This window comes from Miscanthus floridulus, chromosome 5 (assembly GCF_019320115.1).
Source record: "Miscanthus floridulus cultivar M001 chromosome 5, ASM1932011v1, whole genome shotgun sequence".
Lineage (NCBI taxonomy): Eukaryota > Viridiplantae > Streptophyta > Magnoliopsida > Poales > Poaceae > Miscanthus > Miscanthus floridulus.
In genome coordinates, this window is record NC_089584.1 from 147,747,521 (window position 1) to 147,763,271 (window position 15,751).

At 45.3% G+C, this 15,751-nt stretch overlaps 4 protein-coding genes across 6 annotated transcripts; all 4 read right to left on the minus strand.

The window, feature by feature from the left end:
- Positions 1-376: 376 nt before the first annotated feature.
- On the minus strand, positions 377-1,312 carry LOC136455591 (uncharacterized). The gene has a single exon (XM_066455549.1). It carries the CDS (start codon positions 1,310-1,312, stop codon positions 377-379), a length of 936 nt encoding a protein of 311 aa, XP_066311646.1.
- A 1,960-nt stretch (positions 1,313-3,272) lies between these two features.
- Positions 3,273-4,835, minus strand: LOC136455592 (protein ALP1-like). The gene has a single exon (XM_066455550.1). It carries the CDS (start codon positions 4,833-4,835, stop codon positions 3,528-3,530), a length of 1,308 nt encoding a protein of 435 aa, XP_066311647.1. The 3' UTR covers positions 3,273-3,527.
- Positions 4,836-6,560: 1,725 nt separating this feature from the next.
- On the minus strand, positions 6,561-8,049 carry LOC136454066 (probable sarcosine oxidase). The gene has a single exon (XM_066454620.1). It carries the CDS (start codon positions 7,980-7,982, stop codon positions 6,732-6,734), a length of 1,251 nt encoding a protein of 416 aa, XP_066310717.1. The 5' UTR covers positions 7,983-8,049; the 3' UTR covers positions 6,561-6,731.
- Positions 8,050-8,276: 227 nt separating this feature from the next.
- On the minus strand, positions 8,277-15,681 carry LOC136451122 (uncharacterized). Of its 3 annotated transcripts, XM_066451870.1 has the most exons (15): positions 15,391-15,681; positions 15,154-15,305; positions 14,602-14,693; positions 14,355-14,468; positions 13,359-13,689; positions 12,346-12,525; positions 12,112-12,192; positions 11,698-11,916; positions 11,451-11,593; positions 10,570-10,736; positions 9,903-10,120; positions 9,625-9,717; positions 8,611-9,221; positions 8,536-8,561; positions 8,322-8,414 (listed from the first exon to the last, which is right to left on the minus strand). In XM_066451870.1, exons 1-13 carry the CDS (start codon positions 15,542-15,544, stop codon positions 9,030-9,032), a joined length of 2,136 nt encoding a protein of 711 aa, XP_066307967.1. In that variant the 5' UTR covers positions 15,545-15,681; the 3' UTR covers positions 8,322-8,414; positions 8,536-8,561; positions 8,611-9,029. The 3 variants fall into 3 exon arrangements, with proteins under 3 accessions (XP_066307966.1, XP_066307967.1, XP_066307968.1); XM_066451869.1 differs by having other exon boundaries at positions 8,277-8,414; positions 8,536-9,221; XM_066451871.1 differs by lacking the exons at positions 8,322-8,414; positions 8,536-8,561; positions 8,611-9,221 and having other exon boundaries at positions 9,832-10,120.
- Between the last annotated feature and the right edge of the window lie 70 nt (positions 15,682-15,751).

The window sequence follows — 15,751 nt, forward strand, 5'->3', positions numbered from 1 at the left end:
CCTATGCTTCTAATATCTAAACAAGTTTTGGTTATCTTTGATATGCAATCCTTTCTTGATTTTACATTATCTGAGATCCGTCTCTTAGCTAATCCACCCACCACATTTAATAAGATAGAAATCATGCTTAAGAAATTGCTTACGCCCTTATGTTTTCTCATGACTGCCACAATGACTAATTGAAGTTGGTGAGCAAAGCAATGCACATAATAAGCTGTCCTACTTTCTCTCATGATCAATGATTGCAAGCCATTGAACTCACCTCGCATATTGCTAGCACCATCATATCCTTGGCCTCGAACTTACTTTAAGCTTAGTTTAAACTTTGCAAGTAAAGAATCAATAAATGACTTCAGATGGGAAGAAGTCGTTTCAGTCACATGCACAACGCCAACAAACCTCTCTTCACGATCCCACATTTGTCAACATACCTCAAGACCACAGCCATTTGTTCTTTGCAAGAAACATCTCTTGACTCATCAACTAGCAAGCAAAACACATCATTGCCCAGTTCTTCAAGGATAGAGTGTACAATCTCATTTGCAAAACATTCAACAATGCCCCTTTGAATTTCAGGAGCTAGCAAACAACTATTAGTTGCAGCATTTGTTCTCACCGCTTTGCGTAACTCTAGATCATGTTGTGCTAAGCAATCATAAAACTCCTTGAAGTTCCCTTTATTGTTGGATTCTAGTGACTCATCATGACCACGAAAAGGCAATCCTTGCTTCAACAATAGCCTAGCAGTATCAATGGATCCATTCAACCGAGTAAAATAAGCCTTCTTTGCGGTCTCACTTATCTGATTGTAAGCAACATCTATGTGTTGCCTTCTTTGTAACAAATCATCACACTTCTTCATTGCATTATAATGTAAGCCACCAACATCACCAGCATGTGACTTTAGCCTTCCTTTCCTATGATAACCATTCCAACCATTAACTATAAATGATTCATATCCTGCATCCTTCTTTTCTCTGAATAAGAAACAACAAAAGCAATATGCTCTGTCCTTTGACTCACTATATTCAAGCCAACTTCCAAACTCATCAAACCATTCCGGGATAAATCTTCTCGGCTTGTCTCCAATATCTGAAACAGGAAAATTACATGTGCGAGGCTGGCAAGGTCCATTTTCCAAATATTTTCTTCTGACCTTTTCTCTATGGTTAGGATGGTAAGCATCAATTTGTTTTCTCAAGCCTGGATCATATTTAATCTCCTCTTCCCAATTGAGATCATCTAGACATGAATTTCTGTTATTGTTGGCGGTGTCTTTGTCTGGAGCTTTCCGTTTATAAAACCTCTCCATGATTATCTATAATGTGCAAGCATAATCAAATTGCAGATCCATACTATCATAAATGTATATGCATATACTAAAAAGAGAAAACCCCAATTAATCACTAACCCTAAACTGCAAGCTACTCAATTTCAACATATAACCAGGAAGAATCGAAATCGGATGTGAGGCTTAACTTGATTGAAATACAAGATAAATAAATTGAGGGTTTGATTCCTTGCCTTTTCTTTTGGAGCAGAAGTCCAGAACAGAGAGAGCTAGAGAGGCCGTGAGGGTGAGCGCCTTCACATCAGGCTGTTACCGCGGCCATCGGGCGCTCGGCTCGGCTCGATGAGATGACGACAGGGAAGGGGAAGGGGCGCCGGCGTCAACGACTAGCAGGGATCGTTGCCGGCATGGCGGCGTCGGTGCCTTGCCGCCCCTGCCCAGCTACCCTTGCGTAGTTGCGTCGCTGGCTCGCTGCGTCAGGCGAAACGCCACGGCCTCCTTGCCCCTCGCGGACTCGCGTGCGGCCACGGCAAAAATTCCCGTGGAGACAGTCGTGCGTGTGTGGAGACTCGATTGGCATCCTTCTCCTAGAAGCAACATGCGACGTGGGCTTGGGCCAGTGGGGGTTGCCTGCTTTTGGGCCGGGGTGCACAAACGGTGGAAATTTGCTCCTCATAACATAGTTTCGATTTTGGCCTGGGTGCTTGGGCATCCAGCGCTCTCAACGTGGCTTCGCCCGTGGTGCTTGGGCCGTAGGTCAGGCACGATGCCCACCTCGGCACACCCCGGAAGGCCCGACATGCTGTGCCGGCCCGACCCCCATCGGGCCGTGCTTGGCACAGGCCCGTGTCAGGTCGGCCGGGCCGGGCCATTGGACATCTATATGAAGATATATCCAGGGAGCAGAGGAGCAGGTTTTTCCATTTGGCGATAGCGTCCGCACGTCCGGACGGACGGGGCATCCGGACGCCCACCCGTGCAGCTATTTCGTGCGTAGTTTCACGCGCTAGGGCGGGCTCGTGCCTCCCCGAACATCATTAGCGTCGAGAGGAGGGTAAGGCTATCCGCACTCGTCCACCTCTATTTTTATCTCTATAAATGAATATTTTATCCTAGTCATCAAGATTCTCTACTCTATACTCATTTCTTCTGCACTCGTATTACCTCTATCACATACTCTATACCCACTATTCCATATTTTATTTCTCTCTCTCCCCAGCTCTCTTTCTTTCTCTCGCAGGAACCTCGGGAGGCGTATAACGGCCGGCAGCGCGGCCTCCACGGATAGTGGCCCGCCGTCGCGTGCCGCATGCAGGTGCGCTGTTGCGCCGTTTGCAGGCCTGCTTCCAGGCCGCGGTGCAGACAGCCTAAGAGCAAGGTCAATGTATATGGACCAACCGGTCCATATAGATAGGTCCCATGGTAGAGGTCTATAGTTAAGTTGGAGGTCACAATGTATCTAGACCGGCTATTCATAAGGCTAGGTCCCATAGCCAGTAAAATATCCCACACCCCCAACTTCCCCCATCTGTTCGCGCGACGGAGAAGTCCGGGGCGATGCAGCTCCGTATCCCCTATCTCCACCGCCATCTTCTCCGCCACCGATCTCCTTCCTCGCACTGAATCCGACCATGGCCTTCCCCTTCCACCTCAGATCTCCAACTTCCGTGCTCAGATCAGGCGTCAACCAACTCAGATCGGGCGTTTCTTGCAGGGGCACGGAGGGAGCCGCGTGGACGGCCGACAAGGCAACCTGGCGTCCTCGTAGGCCACCGACTGCCTGCACCCGCGTGAACGCTTGGCACGGCGACCTGGCGTGCACCGTCCGGCGGCACCCGCGTGCACACCTGGCTCGTAGATCTCGCTAGGCACTGGCCGGGACGTCGGCGCGTGCACAGACTCCCGAGCTGGGGCATGCGAACAGCAGGGGAGCAGGACTCACGGGGCACCGACCCGTTCCTCATCTCAGCAGCAGGTATAATCATTTCCTACCTCCGATCCGTGCATAGTAATAGCAGTTGCTTTAGCTTTTATATAGTTGTAAAAATGAGAGTTGGAGTTTGTAGCGTAACTAGCCTAACGAGGTTGAGTTCGTAACCTCCGATCCGTGCATAGTACTACTTCTTTTTGCAAAGTATGAATGAACAATGAAATAAAAGTACAATTGCCTTATTTCAGATACGAGTACAAATAAATTTAAGAAAACACACGATCCTAAAATTACATGGATGAGACTCTACTCTTGGCCGGGTGCATGCTGCTGTGTACTGAATTTTTGCCAAATGTGCTCTATCAAATCTTCCTTGAGACGAACGTGAGTTGATCGATTGCGAATTTCATTGTCTTTGTCTAGTATATCTATGAATCCATAGATTGGTCCATGTGCAAGCCCAGTTAAATTTGGAGAAGATTGCGCTTGCTCATATGTGTTATCATCTGGTATGTCATAGATGCCTCTCTCATCCTCTATTATCATGTTGCGCAATATAACACATGCATACATAATATTGGCGAGTTCTTCCCGTTCCCAAAGTCTTGCTGGGTGACGTATGATAGCCCAACGCTTTTGCAACACCCCGAAAGCTCGTTCCATAGCTTTTCTTTCTCCTTCTTGATAGCTTGCAAACAATTTATGCTTAGGACTTAGTGGTCGGTTGATTGTCTTGACAAATATGGCCCATTCTGGATAGATGCCGTCAGCTAGATAGTAACCCATGTTGTATTGTGACCCATTAACAGTGTACTGAACCTCAGGTGCTTTGCCTTGTAGCTGTTCTATGAATAACGGTGACTGGTCAAGCACATTAATGTCATTGTTCGAACCAGAAGCTCCAAAGAATGCATGCCAAATCCATAGGTCATAAGACGCGATAGCCTCTAGCATTATGGTAGGTACCTTATAATCACCTCGAGTGAATTGCCCTTTCCAAGCAACAGGGCAATTCTGCCACTCCCAATGCATACAATCAAGACTACCCAACATCCTAGGGAAACTACGCTGGTCTGCTACTTGCTGTAAGCGTTGGATGTCTTCACTAGTAGGTTTGCGTAGATATTGTGCACCGAATAAGCTTCTAACACCATGAACAAAATGAATCAAACACTCCATTGTTGTACTCTCGGCAACCCCAAATGTTTCATCCATAAGATCTGCTGGTGAACCATATGCCAACATTCTAATGGCAGCAGTACATTTCTGTAATGGTGATAGACCCACTTTGCTAAATGCATCTCGGCGTAGACGAAAATATGAAGACCAAACACCTAGAGCTTCAACTATGCGCATAAATAAATGCTTCCTCATGCGAAATCTTCTACGAAACTGATTATCTGTGTATAAGGGAGTATCTGAAAAATATTTACCAACTAGTCTGCTGTGATCACCTTCATGGTTTCTGTTGATGTACCTCCTTGTATAACCCCCACGTCGAATAGAGGACCTAGCTGATTCTGCTTCAATCTCAGCTTCAATCTCCTGCTCAAGCTTAGCCTCAATCTGTGCTTCAAGCTCAGACTTAATAGAATCATCTGAGTCAGTTGACATTTTTTCTAGTGAATGAGGAAGTGGTGTCTTGTGTGAATCAGGCAGTGGTTGTGGACTGGTGTCTAGTGAACGAGGGAGTGGTGTGGTGGTCATATTTGTAGCTGTTGTCCACTTGTATGCAACAGCTATATTTTTTTGTCTTTTTCTCAACAACCATCTGCTGCTTCTGGCATGACCTAAACAGCTATATTTTTGTTTGTCTTTTCTCAACAGCTATATTTTTGTTTGTCTTTTCTCAACAGCTATATTTTGCTTTTGTCCATACCTCAACAGCCATCTGTTGGTTTCATTAATAGTGGGGTACAGCCATATTAAGCTTACAAATACACTGCCAGCACTAAGAAAAATAACAATTACACTAAATATTGGTGGTACAACCATGCTACCTAATACATAAAAACTAATTAACTTGAAAACAACAATTACACTAAATATTAGGGATACATGCATCTCTTGCTGCCTTTCTATTCCTCAGCCAAGTCTTTTGCTATCTAGTCCATTATGTTGTCATGCCTTTTTTTCATTGAAGTTTGAGGTATCTATTGCCAACAGTTTTAAATATGTCTTATACTTTTTATCTCTTGCAGTTTTTGCTTTCCATTGCTGCCTCCCTTGAACATCTCATGGGCTGTTTTCAGGACCATGTCATCAGATTGCCCACTGTTGCGTGCACTCATAGCTCGAGCATAAGCCCCACTGAACTTTGTGATATCCCTCTTGACATCACCCCAGTGTGTCTTCAATTGTTTGACTAACCTCTTGTGGCTATTTTTTGGCGCGTTGTCGTTGAACTCAGTAGCTATAGCTTTCCAATAATACTCACATTTCCTGTCGATGCCGATTACGGGATTAGTGGAGTGATGTGTCCACGAATTGAAAAGCCGCTCATTTTCTTCTTCACTCCAATTGATGCGTTGACGCCTCTTTGGTTCTTCTTCTTCACTGCTATCACTTAAATCTTCAATGTTGACTGATTGCTTCTCTTGTTGTGCAGAGCATCGAGAACTAGACTCGGATCCATGGGAAGAAGTGTTGGCTGCAGCTCCACCTAAATGGCCAAATTGAAGAACTGGTGGAGGCCTATTGGCTGTAGGTGCACCCAAACTTTCATGGAGATGAAATCTTTGAAAGCTAGGTGGAGGAGCTTGTAGCCAACTCCCTTATTTTTGAACACCTTGAAATCTGGGAGGAGAATGGCCATATGGTGGGTGGATTCCTAGAGGACCAAAAGGATTGAAGTTCTGTAGAAAATTGGATATTTCAAAGGGAAACTGGGATTGGGGTGTAGGTGGTGAGATTTGGCCACTGCTCTCTGAGTATTGGGTTGGAGAGCCTTGATTCAGGAGGCTAGAAAAGTTTCTGGGTGAGGGTTCCATTGTTGTGTTCTAGAGTTGAAAATCTCAGGCTCAGGTGTGAAAAAATGCAGCACGAAGCTTCAATTTTGTAGACAGAGAGGGCTTCAGCAAAGAAGACATGTACAGGAAGGAGGAGGCCAACGCCCAACGGCTACCTTCGGAAGGCCAACGACTCTTTCTTGTTTATTGTTGTGTGTCAGATCTATAGTGTACAAATCATTTTTTATTGTCTTCTGGGCTGTCCATAGTGTTATGGGTGGCTTTTACCTATGGACTACTTATAGACTAGTTCTACAATGTACCAGCTATCTAACAGTAAATATTTAATTTTCCATGGACTGGTTTTGCCAACATTGTGGTTGCTCTAAGGGCCTTGACGTTACTACGAAAGTTCCATTCAATGCTAGTTCAACATTACATGGGAAAAAAAAACTTGTTCCGTGCCATTCCCATCCATTTTATTTTAATTCCAATGCATCTACGATCGAGAAGAATTCGGTAGATACGCACTCCTACAGTACATGGCAGCAGGAGCTCAGTACTAATCCTTCTTGGCATTTCCCATGGGGTTGCCATCGAAGCGGCCGATCCGGAAGAACCCGAGGTCGACGCCAGCCTCTGCCGCCGTCTGGGAGTCACCATCAATGGCCATCTCCGCCAGGATCCTCCCCACAGCAGGGCCCATCTTGAATCCATGCCCCGAGAACCCAACCCCGACCACGACGTCCCGCCCGAGCTCCCCGCCGAGGAAGTCCATGACGAAGTCGGCGTCGGGCGTCATGGCGCACATGCACGACTGCCGGACGACCGGCCCGCCGGCGGCGTCGACGTGGCCCGGCATGGCCTCCTGGATCCACCTGGCCACGCGGTCCGTGACCTCCGCGTCGCCCGCGAGCCAGTCGCGGGCGTCCGGGTCGCACGGCGGGCCACCGTCGCAGCTGATCTTGATCAGCCCCGGGACCTCCAGCGACGGCGTGCCGTACACGGGCGGGTCGCCGTAGCTGGAGAACGTCGGGAACCCGGCGCTCGCCGAGAGGCTCTGCTCCGTGCCGGGCCTCACGCGCCAGTAGAGGTGGAGCGTGTGCAGCGGCGTGATGGGGAGGTCCACGCCGGAGACGGAGCCGAGTAGCTTGGCCGCCCACGCGCCCACCGTGACGACGCACTTGGCGCCGTGGTGCGCCTCGCCGCCGCTGGCCTTCACCACGACGCCGCCCTCGGGCGCCTTTTCGATGCCGACGACCTCGGTGTTGTCCCGGACCACGGCGCCCTTCGCGACCGCGAGCGACTGGAACATGGCCACGGCCTTGGTGGCGCTGAGCACGCCGCCGTGGTCGCTGAGCGCGGTGACCCACCCATCGGACGGGTCCGGGACGGTGAAGGCGAAGGCGCCGCCCCACCTGCTGCCGAGGTCGTCCGCCACTACCTCCTCGGCGCCGATGTTGGCGAGGGCGGCGGCGAGCGCGGCGCTGGCGCGCGGGCCCATGGAGAGGTGCGGCGTCGGGGTGAGGACGCGGTAGCCGGCCTCGGCCTCGGCGGCGGCCCAGAGGCGGCGGGCGAGGCGCACCATGCGGAGGTAGCGCGGCTGCGCGTAGGCGTCGCGGATGATGCGGGAGTCGCCGTGCGAGGAACCCAGCGGGTGGAGCAGGTCGAAGCGCTCCAGCAGCAGGACGCGGGAGCCGCGGGACGCCGCCGCGTGCGCCGTGCAGCTGCCCATGATGCCCGCGCCGACCACGATGACGTCGAAGCCGGGGCGGGCGGGACGGGGAGCTGCGGGTGCACCGGCGCCGGCCATGGCAGCTCGCGAGCGCTTTGGAAGCTGGAAAGAACGTACGGCGGGAGGGGAAAAAGATAGGCTTCGCCGCTGCTGCTGTGAGTCCAGTGGGAGGTGGGTGGTGACTGGTGAGTGGTGACCGTGACCTGACCGGAAAACAACAAGATTGCTGATTGCTGATTGCTGATTGCTGCTCTGTTCACCTGTTGGCTGTTGTGTCCAACATGTACTCCGTAGTAGAATAGTCAAAATAGCAGCCAAGCCAAAATAATAGGTACTGTAGGCCTGCAGATAACATGTTCGCTGTGGATCACTGAGCTGAGACAACGCACACACAGGTCGTCGTCTATCATTGCAGCCTGCTGCACCAGAACAACATACGGAGAGACGTCTCTGATCTGAATGAACAGACTGCGCTAGGCTAGGAACTCTCCAATCCATTGAACTTGAACCCTGTTCAGAACAACAAACAAAGACATAAGAACATCCATCCATCAGTGGATCAGCAAGTAGCGTCTCAGAAAAGTAATAACAAACTAACACGTAAACCAAATTTGCCTCATTTAACATGCACCTTAACCTCTCGTCAGCGTTTAGTTCCTCCCAGTATTAGTTAGGGTGACGGAGGAGCAGAGGCCCCAGATGGCACCTCCTTGCGTTCTCTTCTTTACCACGTACATTCAGATGACATACAGCTAGATAAATGCAGACATCATCTCCCAGTTCCATGTACGAGTAATTTTTTGAAGCCATGTTACACAGATGAACAAAGAGAGCTCTCCATTACGGTTGTTGCCATTCTTTACAATCTGCTCTCTCATTGTATAGTATTGAAAACTCTACAATTGCAATTACCAAACTCTATTCTACTAGTTCTCCTAAGGCACATGCACACATATTGCTAGACAATAACGCACAACATGAAGGGCGCCACAGGACAACTATTTCTTCAGGTCGTCAAAAAGAAAGGCATACATGCATTTGCGCCTCCTGCATCGTTCTACCAAAAACGCGCAGACTCCCTGGAATTTGTCGTTCCTGGTTCAGTTGCCCCCCCAACCCTCCCGTTTATGCAGTGCTGGCATGGATCACCTCCTCTGAAGAACCATCTGCCTCGACTGCAGCTGATCTCAGCTGCTCTTGCTGTCTCCTGTGGTTCGCCATGCGTCGGTTGCTCTCCATCCAAATGAGGAGAACTGTCATGTCTGCTGGGCTCACACCACCAATTCTGCTTGCTTGACCTATTGTTTGCGGACGCACCTACAAAAGAATCACAGGGTACAATTTAGATAAGATTATACCACAAAATTGGCTCCCAATCTACATTGTTACAATGGAATAACATGTGACTGCAGTAATATCACATTATCATGTTTTCTTCTACATGGTCTACTTTGACCTTGTGCTTGCACATGACACCAAGTTTCAGAAAAGATGTCGCCTAGTAGTTGAAATTCATAGTGACCGATATCTTAATAATTCAACATAAAAAAATGTTCACAATAAATGGACAGCTGCAGAATGCTGGGTTCATGTACATATCCCAAAAGCAGGTGGAAACCCCCCAAAAAACATGTTGTCAATAAATGGAGAACAGCTGAACGCTTGTTATTTAGTTGCAGATTATCTTTCATAAGGTTCCTTGTACATATCCCGAACTTACCTTGGAAAGTTTCTCTCGAGCTTCAAGTGATAGATTTGTCATTGAGTGGTAATCCAAATCTTCAGGAAGTTTCCTGTGTTCTTGGTTTACAATCTTGACAGAGAGAAACAAAAAAACAAAGAGTTAGCTGCCATTTCAATTAAATAAACAAAACAAACGAAATCATGCATAATGTGTTACTGTTGGATGTCTTGAATGATTATGTACCATTGTTCTAGCAGTTCAGCTTCCCTCATAAATCTACTCCAGAACAAAATCGCATAACCATAAGCAATTACCTGATGTAATTGACTCTGTTGTCGTGCGATGAAACCTTCATACTTGATATCAATCTCTACACATTCCTTCTCAATTCGAGATAAATTTTCGTTTCCACATCCATGCTTATCAAGGAGTCTATACTGTACATGTGGCTTCTTTAGTATGGCTTCAAGTGTAGATGACTCCTTTACAGGTTGGTTGGATACTGCAGTAACTTCAGCAGAAAATCCACCTCCTGATAACAGAACATTGGAGGTAGAGCTTGTGAACTGTAATGACATGGTAACAGCATTTTATATACTACCTACAGTCAAAATACACGATTCTCTAGTACATGTGCAGTGAACCTTTTAAAAAACTGGGCACTAAATGTAATAAAGAATTATATTCTCTCCCCCCCCCCCCCCCCCCCCCCCCCTCTCTTTCTTACTTGTCAATTAAGACATCGCCTTTCTTCAATAAATTTATATGAGCATTTATCTTTCTAATTATATGCTCCAAAATTCTTAAATGCAATTACATATCGACTTATGTAATTTCATGATAAAGTCTACATACTTTTATGTAACAGTCAAAACTAAAAGTTTGAATGCATGCATTCTAGGACATCTAAAACAATATATGAATGGTGCAGTATGTCAAAGGTACGTCATTATTCATTAGAAGAAAATATATGATGCTCACCTGGAACTTTTGTCGATTTCAACCGTTCTTTTTCTTGCTTAATGCGGGCTTGCTTTGACTGATAAAGCTCCCAGCGTCTATCATCTATCAAACCAATCTCTCGTCCCAAAGGGGTTAAACGACTATCAGCATTATCTGCTCGAAGCAATAGCCGGTGTTCTGAACGGCTGGATGTCCATAAATGCCCCAGCAAAAACAAAGAAAAAAAGGGGAAAAGTTAAGAAATTTCTGAACACAGAAGTCATATTGAATTAGACAGCGTAAAATTCAAAGAACTCAGCATGTAACTTGGTGTTACCAAAATAAAACCATGTGTATTTGTAGCCTACAGGAATTCACAATCACTAACGTTAAACTAACTGATACACGCTGCAATATGAGGATCATGATAATTATAGTGTGGTCAACTTCTGTACTCATAATTTTTAGCATACCAAGATGATCAAATATCAGGGGCACAATTGTATATTGGTGAACATAAGTGCAAATCAAATTTAAATCCAACTCCTTGGATCCAAGTGGCCGAAAGTTGAGGTGGGAGTTCTCTCATCCCCTCTTGGGCTGATTTAGGCCTAACTGGATCTAGTCCAGTTAAAAGGTGGACAAGAGGATGAGGGAATTGGAATTCCCACCTCTCACTTGGACAGTTCATATTGGATCTGAGGGATGAGATTGAGTTTATGTATATGTGCACCAATATACTCTTGTCCAGTTGTGCACCTAATACTTCCTATTAAAAGGTAAACTCAATTGTTAACTAAAGAACAAAAATATTGCATAACACTGCTCAAGCTTACTATATAATGTAGGAGTAAAACTAATTTTCAGCGTCAATTATTTAAGCATCAATAATAAAAATGTTTTGTACTGAAATTCCATACCTTGTTAGCATGCGATAGGGCTCTCTAAGATCTTTTGTAACAAGATCATCAATAAGAGTTCCAATATAACTGCTTTCCCTCTCAAGAATAATTAATGATTTCCCATCAGAATGCCTAGCTGCATTGATTCCAGAAACTATACCCTACATACAGCAATCAGCAAGCTTAGGATCCAGCAAATCTAGTCCAACCAACCATACGAACTGCGATTAACTCATGAAGAACAGAGCAAGAACAATGAATAAACCTGAGCTGCAGCTTCTTCATATCCCGTTGTTCCATTTATCTGGCCAGAGAAGAATAAACCCACAAACTTCTTTGTCATAAGTGATCTTGAGCATTGATATGCAGGTAAGTAATCATATTCAACTGCATATGCAGGCCTTAGCATTAGACAGTTCTCCAGCCCTGGTATAGTTCGCACAAGGGACAATTGCAATCTCTCAGGAAGCCCAGTAGAAAAGCCCTAATAAAGATGTATAAATGATCATTAGTAGTAGGTTTCTCATCTAAAAAAAGAAGGGTTTGGTTGAGCAATAGTACACAGACATTACTTTCACATACAGATGGAGACAAACAGAAAAGAAGCACAATTATATGCCAATGTTCATCAAAGAAAAAGGGAAGAATCGTGAATGGAGATAGGAAAGGAGGAACATACCTGTAGATATAGTTCAGGAACATTTCTACCCTCAGGTTCAAGAAAGATCTGATGAGACTCTTTATCTTTGAACCTTACAATCTGCAACAAGACCTTGGTTAGTGGGTACATCAGTCGTTGTAGGTATAGTAATTAAATTTTTGCAAGAAAATTACAAGTTTTGTTGACAATCCAAATAATCAAAATAAAAGAAGATTGCCATGTAACAAACCAACAAGGTCCATCATACAGTACCTTATCTTCAATTGCCGGGCAGTATCTTGGTCCCTTTGCTTCAACCCAGCCACCATAAGTTGGTGTTTCATCTAAGTTGTCTATAACAATTTGGTGCGTCTCTTTTGTAGTTCGTGTTAGATAGCAGCACATCTGTTCTCTCTCAACGTGAAATTCAGGATCAAAACTAAACCAACCTACCTGTTTCAAGAGGAACCATCCTTTTATCCCCCCAAAAAAGTGTAACACAAAAGCAACTTGAATTTCAAGCTTAACCATCCTGACAAGCCCTACATTCTAAAAATGCAACTGATTTCCTTTACCACATGGGTGCAAACCTGAAAGGTTTACAGCATATACTAGATGCAGGAAATCTCGTAAAATTCCTGTGGGAAAATTCATGTAGTCGAAAGGGTGGCATCAGCTAGTAAACGCATATAAATTATTCTCTATAAGTCTACCAGTGTACTTAATTCAAGGCTTCTTTTGATCTTACACATGCAAGGAACACTCAGTTCATGGCATACTTTCTTATAAGATTTATAAACTACAAAACTCATGCCTACTAATGACTAATTAGAGAGAAACCAGTATAACTGTATCATTTCAAAAGAACGGTGTTGCTATATCTAGCTGCTCCCTCCGGCTCCATAATTCTTGTCGGTTTGGACAATGTTGATGTCAAAACTTTAGAACTTTAACTATCAATAACTTTTCAAATATTTAGTTTGAAGATACTAAGACAACATATATAGATTAGTCTTGCAAAGTACTTTAAGAAACTGACATATTTGCTATTTTGTTGTATATGTTGTAATATAATAAAAAATCATAGACAAAGTTATATTTGGAGAGGGTGTCAATGTCCAAAGCGACAAGAACTATTGAACCGGAGTGAATACCTGATGATACAGAATTGCAGCATTTAATTTGAAAGTACCAGATGAATAAAAAAGACAGCAATGAAAAGCTATTGCATTATTGAATCTGCATTTCTCGATATAAGTGGGAAAATTATGTTGTGTACTATATACCTCTTCATCACCATGCTGGGGTTCCAATCCAGAAAAATCAACTGTCCTGCGATCAATTCGTGGTGGTGTACCAGTTTTTAAGCGGTCAGTTTCAAAACCCAGAAGCTGCAAGTTTTCAGTAAGTCCATGAGAAGCTGACTCTCCAGCTCGCCCAGCAGGCATTGATGTTCTACCAACCCAAATCTTACCACTCATGAATGTTCCGGTGGTAAGTACAACAGATGGTGCGTAAAAGTCCATGCCGAAGAAAGTGCGAACACCCTCAACGCTGTCATTTTTTCCAATCAAAACCTCTGTAGCCATTGCTTCTCTAATGAACAGATTTTCTGTGCTGAAGCATAGTACATGGAATAGTCAATAAGCAATGTGAAATTTATCACAATACATGCGATCAACAACAGTAAACATCAGCATGGCATGACAAAAGTTGGCAGGCAGAAAAAAAAATTAAACTCTGATGTCAGAAGATTAAATGAAGGGCGGGCTTGGTGCAAGCGGTAGAGTCTTACCGCCTGTGACCGGAAGGTCCCGGGTTCGAGTCGCGGTCTCCTCGTATTGCACAGGCGAGGGTAAGGCTTGCCACTAACACCCTTCCCCAGACCCCGCACAGAGTGGGAGCTCTCTGCACTGGGTACGCCCTTTTATGTCAGAAGATTAAAATATTTACCTCTATGTTGAGAGTTTTTTTACTACATTGAGAACTTAAGACTAGTCATGCAGAACCATGGTCTTAATCCAGTAACAACAATATCACATGCCAAATTTGTGAAGGTGTCATGTTTGATATAGTTTAAACTAAAGAAGATCACAATTTTGTGAGTACGACCTAAGAAGTTCTGAAATGGTGATCCAAGTTAACATAACTTAAATGAGGTAAGCAAAATGAAGCATATCCAGAATTTATGTAGCATTAACTACTTTTGGAGGTGCCAGACAAGATTACAAATCCAAGTAAAGTTAGCAACTTATGACTAAAGCAGCTTAGTATACACTGACCTTTCCACAACGTTCTTCATCTCTATTGCATACTCTCTCTTATCAGTCTGAGCACGCAGTGCACGTACAGCAGGGCCTTTTGAGCTGTTCAGTACACGCTTTTGCAGGTAGCACCTATCAGAAGAAGATGCAATGAGGATGCTAAGATATCTTTTGTTGATTCACTAGTAATCAAAGTCTGATCTCTCAGCCGTTTGAACTTGCAGAAAAATTCATTCTCCAGACAACAAGACATTTGAACTCGTACCTATCAGCAATTTTTCCAATTTCACCACCAAGGGCATCTACCTCGTGGACAAGTTGAGACTTCGCAGGCCCACCAACAGCAGGGTTGCAAGGCTGGATAGGGCAGAAAATTAGTGAGGAAGCAGAATTACACTTCTAATACTAAAATTTACATGGAATTCGTAGACAAAGGATATTTCCTTATAGTTATTGGCTTTAGCATGGTAAGATATGCAACATACTAATCAAAATTCATCACTTCAGTTTCTATCATACATTCATACCTTGGAAGAGAATTTGTGCCCTATAAACATGCTATGACAGGAGAGATTTCACATTGCTCCATTCCTACACTACAGGGTTTGATGGATCAATTCTTCATATAAGGGACATGATTTTTATTATATGGCATCGGGAGTCAATGTTCAAATAATCTTAACCATGAACTTGACTAGAATATTTACCATCAAGGATCAAGAAGCGTGGCTTGTTGATGCAAAGGCCTAAGTTGATACGTCATTGCCAACGAAAACTAGAAATGTACTGTAGAACTGAAAACTAGCTCAGCACAGACCTGCCACGCAATCCGGTCAATGTTGAGCGTAAGAAGGAGGGTGCGCGCGCCGAGGCGAGCCGAAGCAAGGGCGGCCTCGCAGCCGGCATGGCCACCTCCGACCACAATTACGTCGTACCGCTCCTGGCGCGGATCCAACCGGCCGCTCGAATCTAGCGCAACAGCAGAAATTTGGCAGTAAGCACCTCTTCTCCGTTTCTCGACAGCATCAGTCACAGCTGTGAAGAAGAGCTTTACCCTTGGCAGCGGCGGCGGCGGAGAGGCGTCGGCGCGGAGGGGGCCGCCAGCGCGGCAAGGGGATGAGGCGGCGGAAGGAAGTGGAGGGGAGGAAGGACGAGAGGGTTGCGGCCGCGGTGGACGGATACGGCGGCGGGCGGAGGCGGAGCAGCATGGCCGCCGACGCCGGGGAGGAAGGCGGAGGCTGAGGCTATCCGCACTCGTTCACCTCTATTTTCATCTCTAAAAAGGAATATTCTATCCTAGTCATCGAGATTCTCTACTCTATATCTATTTCTCCTACACCCATATTATCTCTATCCATACTCTATATCTACTATTCTATATTTTATTCCACACTCTCCCTTTTTCTCCCTCACAA

Coding starts and splice junctions, on each gene's coding strand:
- LOC136455591 (XM_066455549.1), bottom strand. CDS start 1,312: ATGGAGAGGTTTTATAAACGGAAAGCTCCAGACAAAGACACCGCCAAC.
- LOC136455592 (XM_066455550.1), bottom strand. CDS start 4,835: ATGTCAACTGACTCAGATGATTCTATTAAGTCTGAGCTTGAAGCACAG.
- LOC136454066 (XM_066454620.1), bottom strand. CDS start 7,982: ATGGCCGGCGCCGGTGCACCCGCAGCTCCCCGTCCCGCCCGCCCCGGC.
- LOC136451122 (XM_066451869.1), bottom strand. CDS start 15,544: ATGCTGCTCCGCCTCCGCCCGCCGCCGTATCCGTCCACCGCGGCCGCA. Junction 14,469..14,601: donor ATTGGAAAAATTGCTGATAG/GTACGAGTTCAA, acceptor TTCTTCTGATAG/GTGCTACCTGCAAAAGCGTG. Junction 12,526..13,358: donor CCCAGCATGGTGATGAAGAG/GTATATAGTACA, acceptor CTCTTGAAACAG/GTAGGTTGGTTTAGTTTTGA.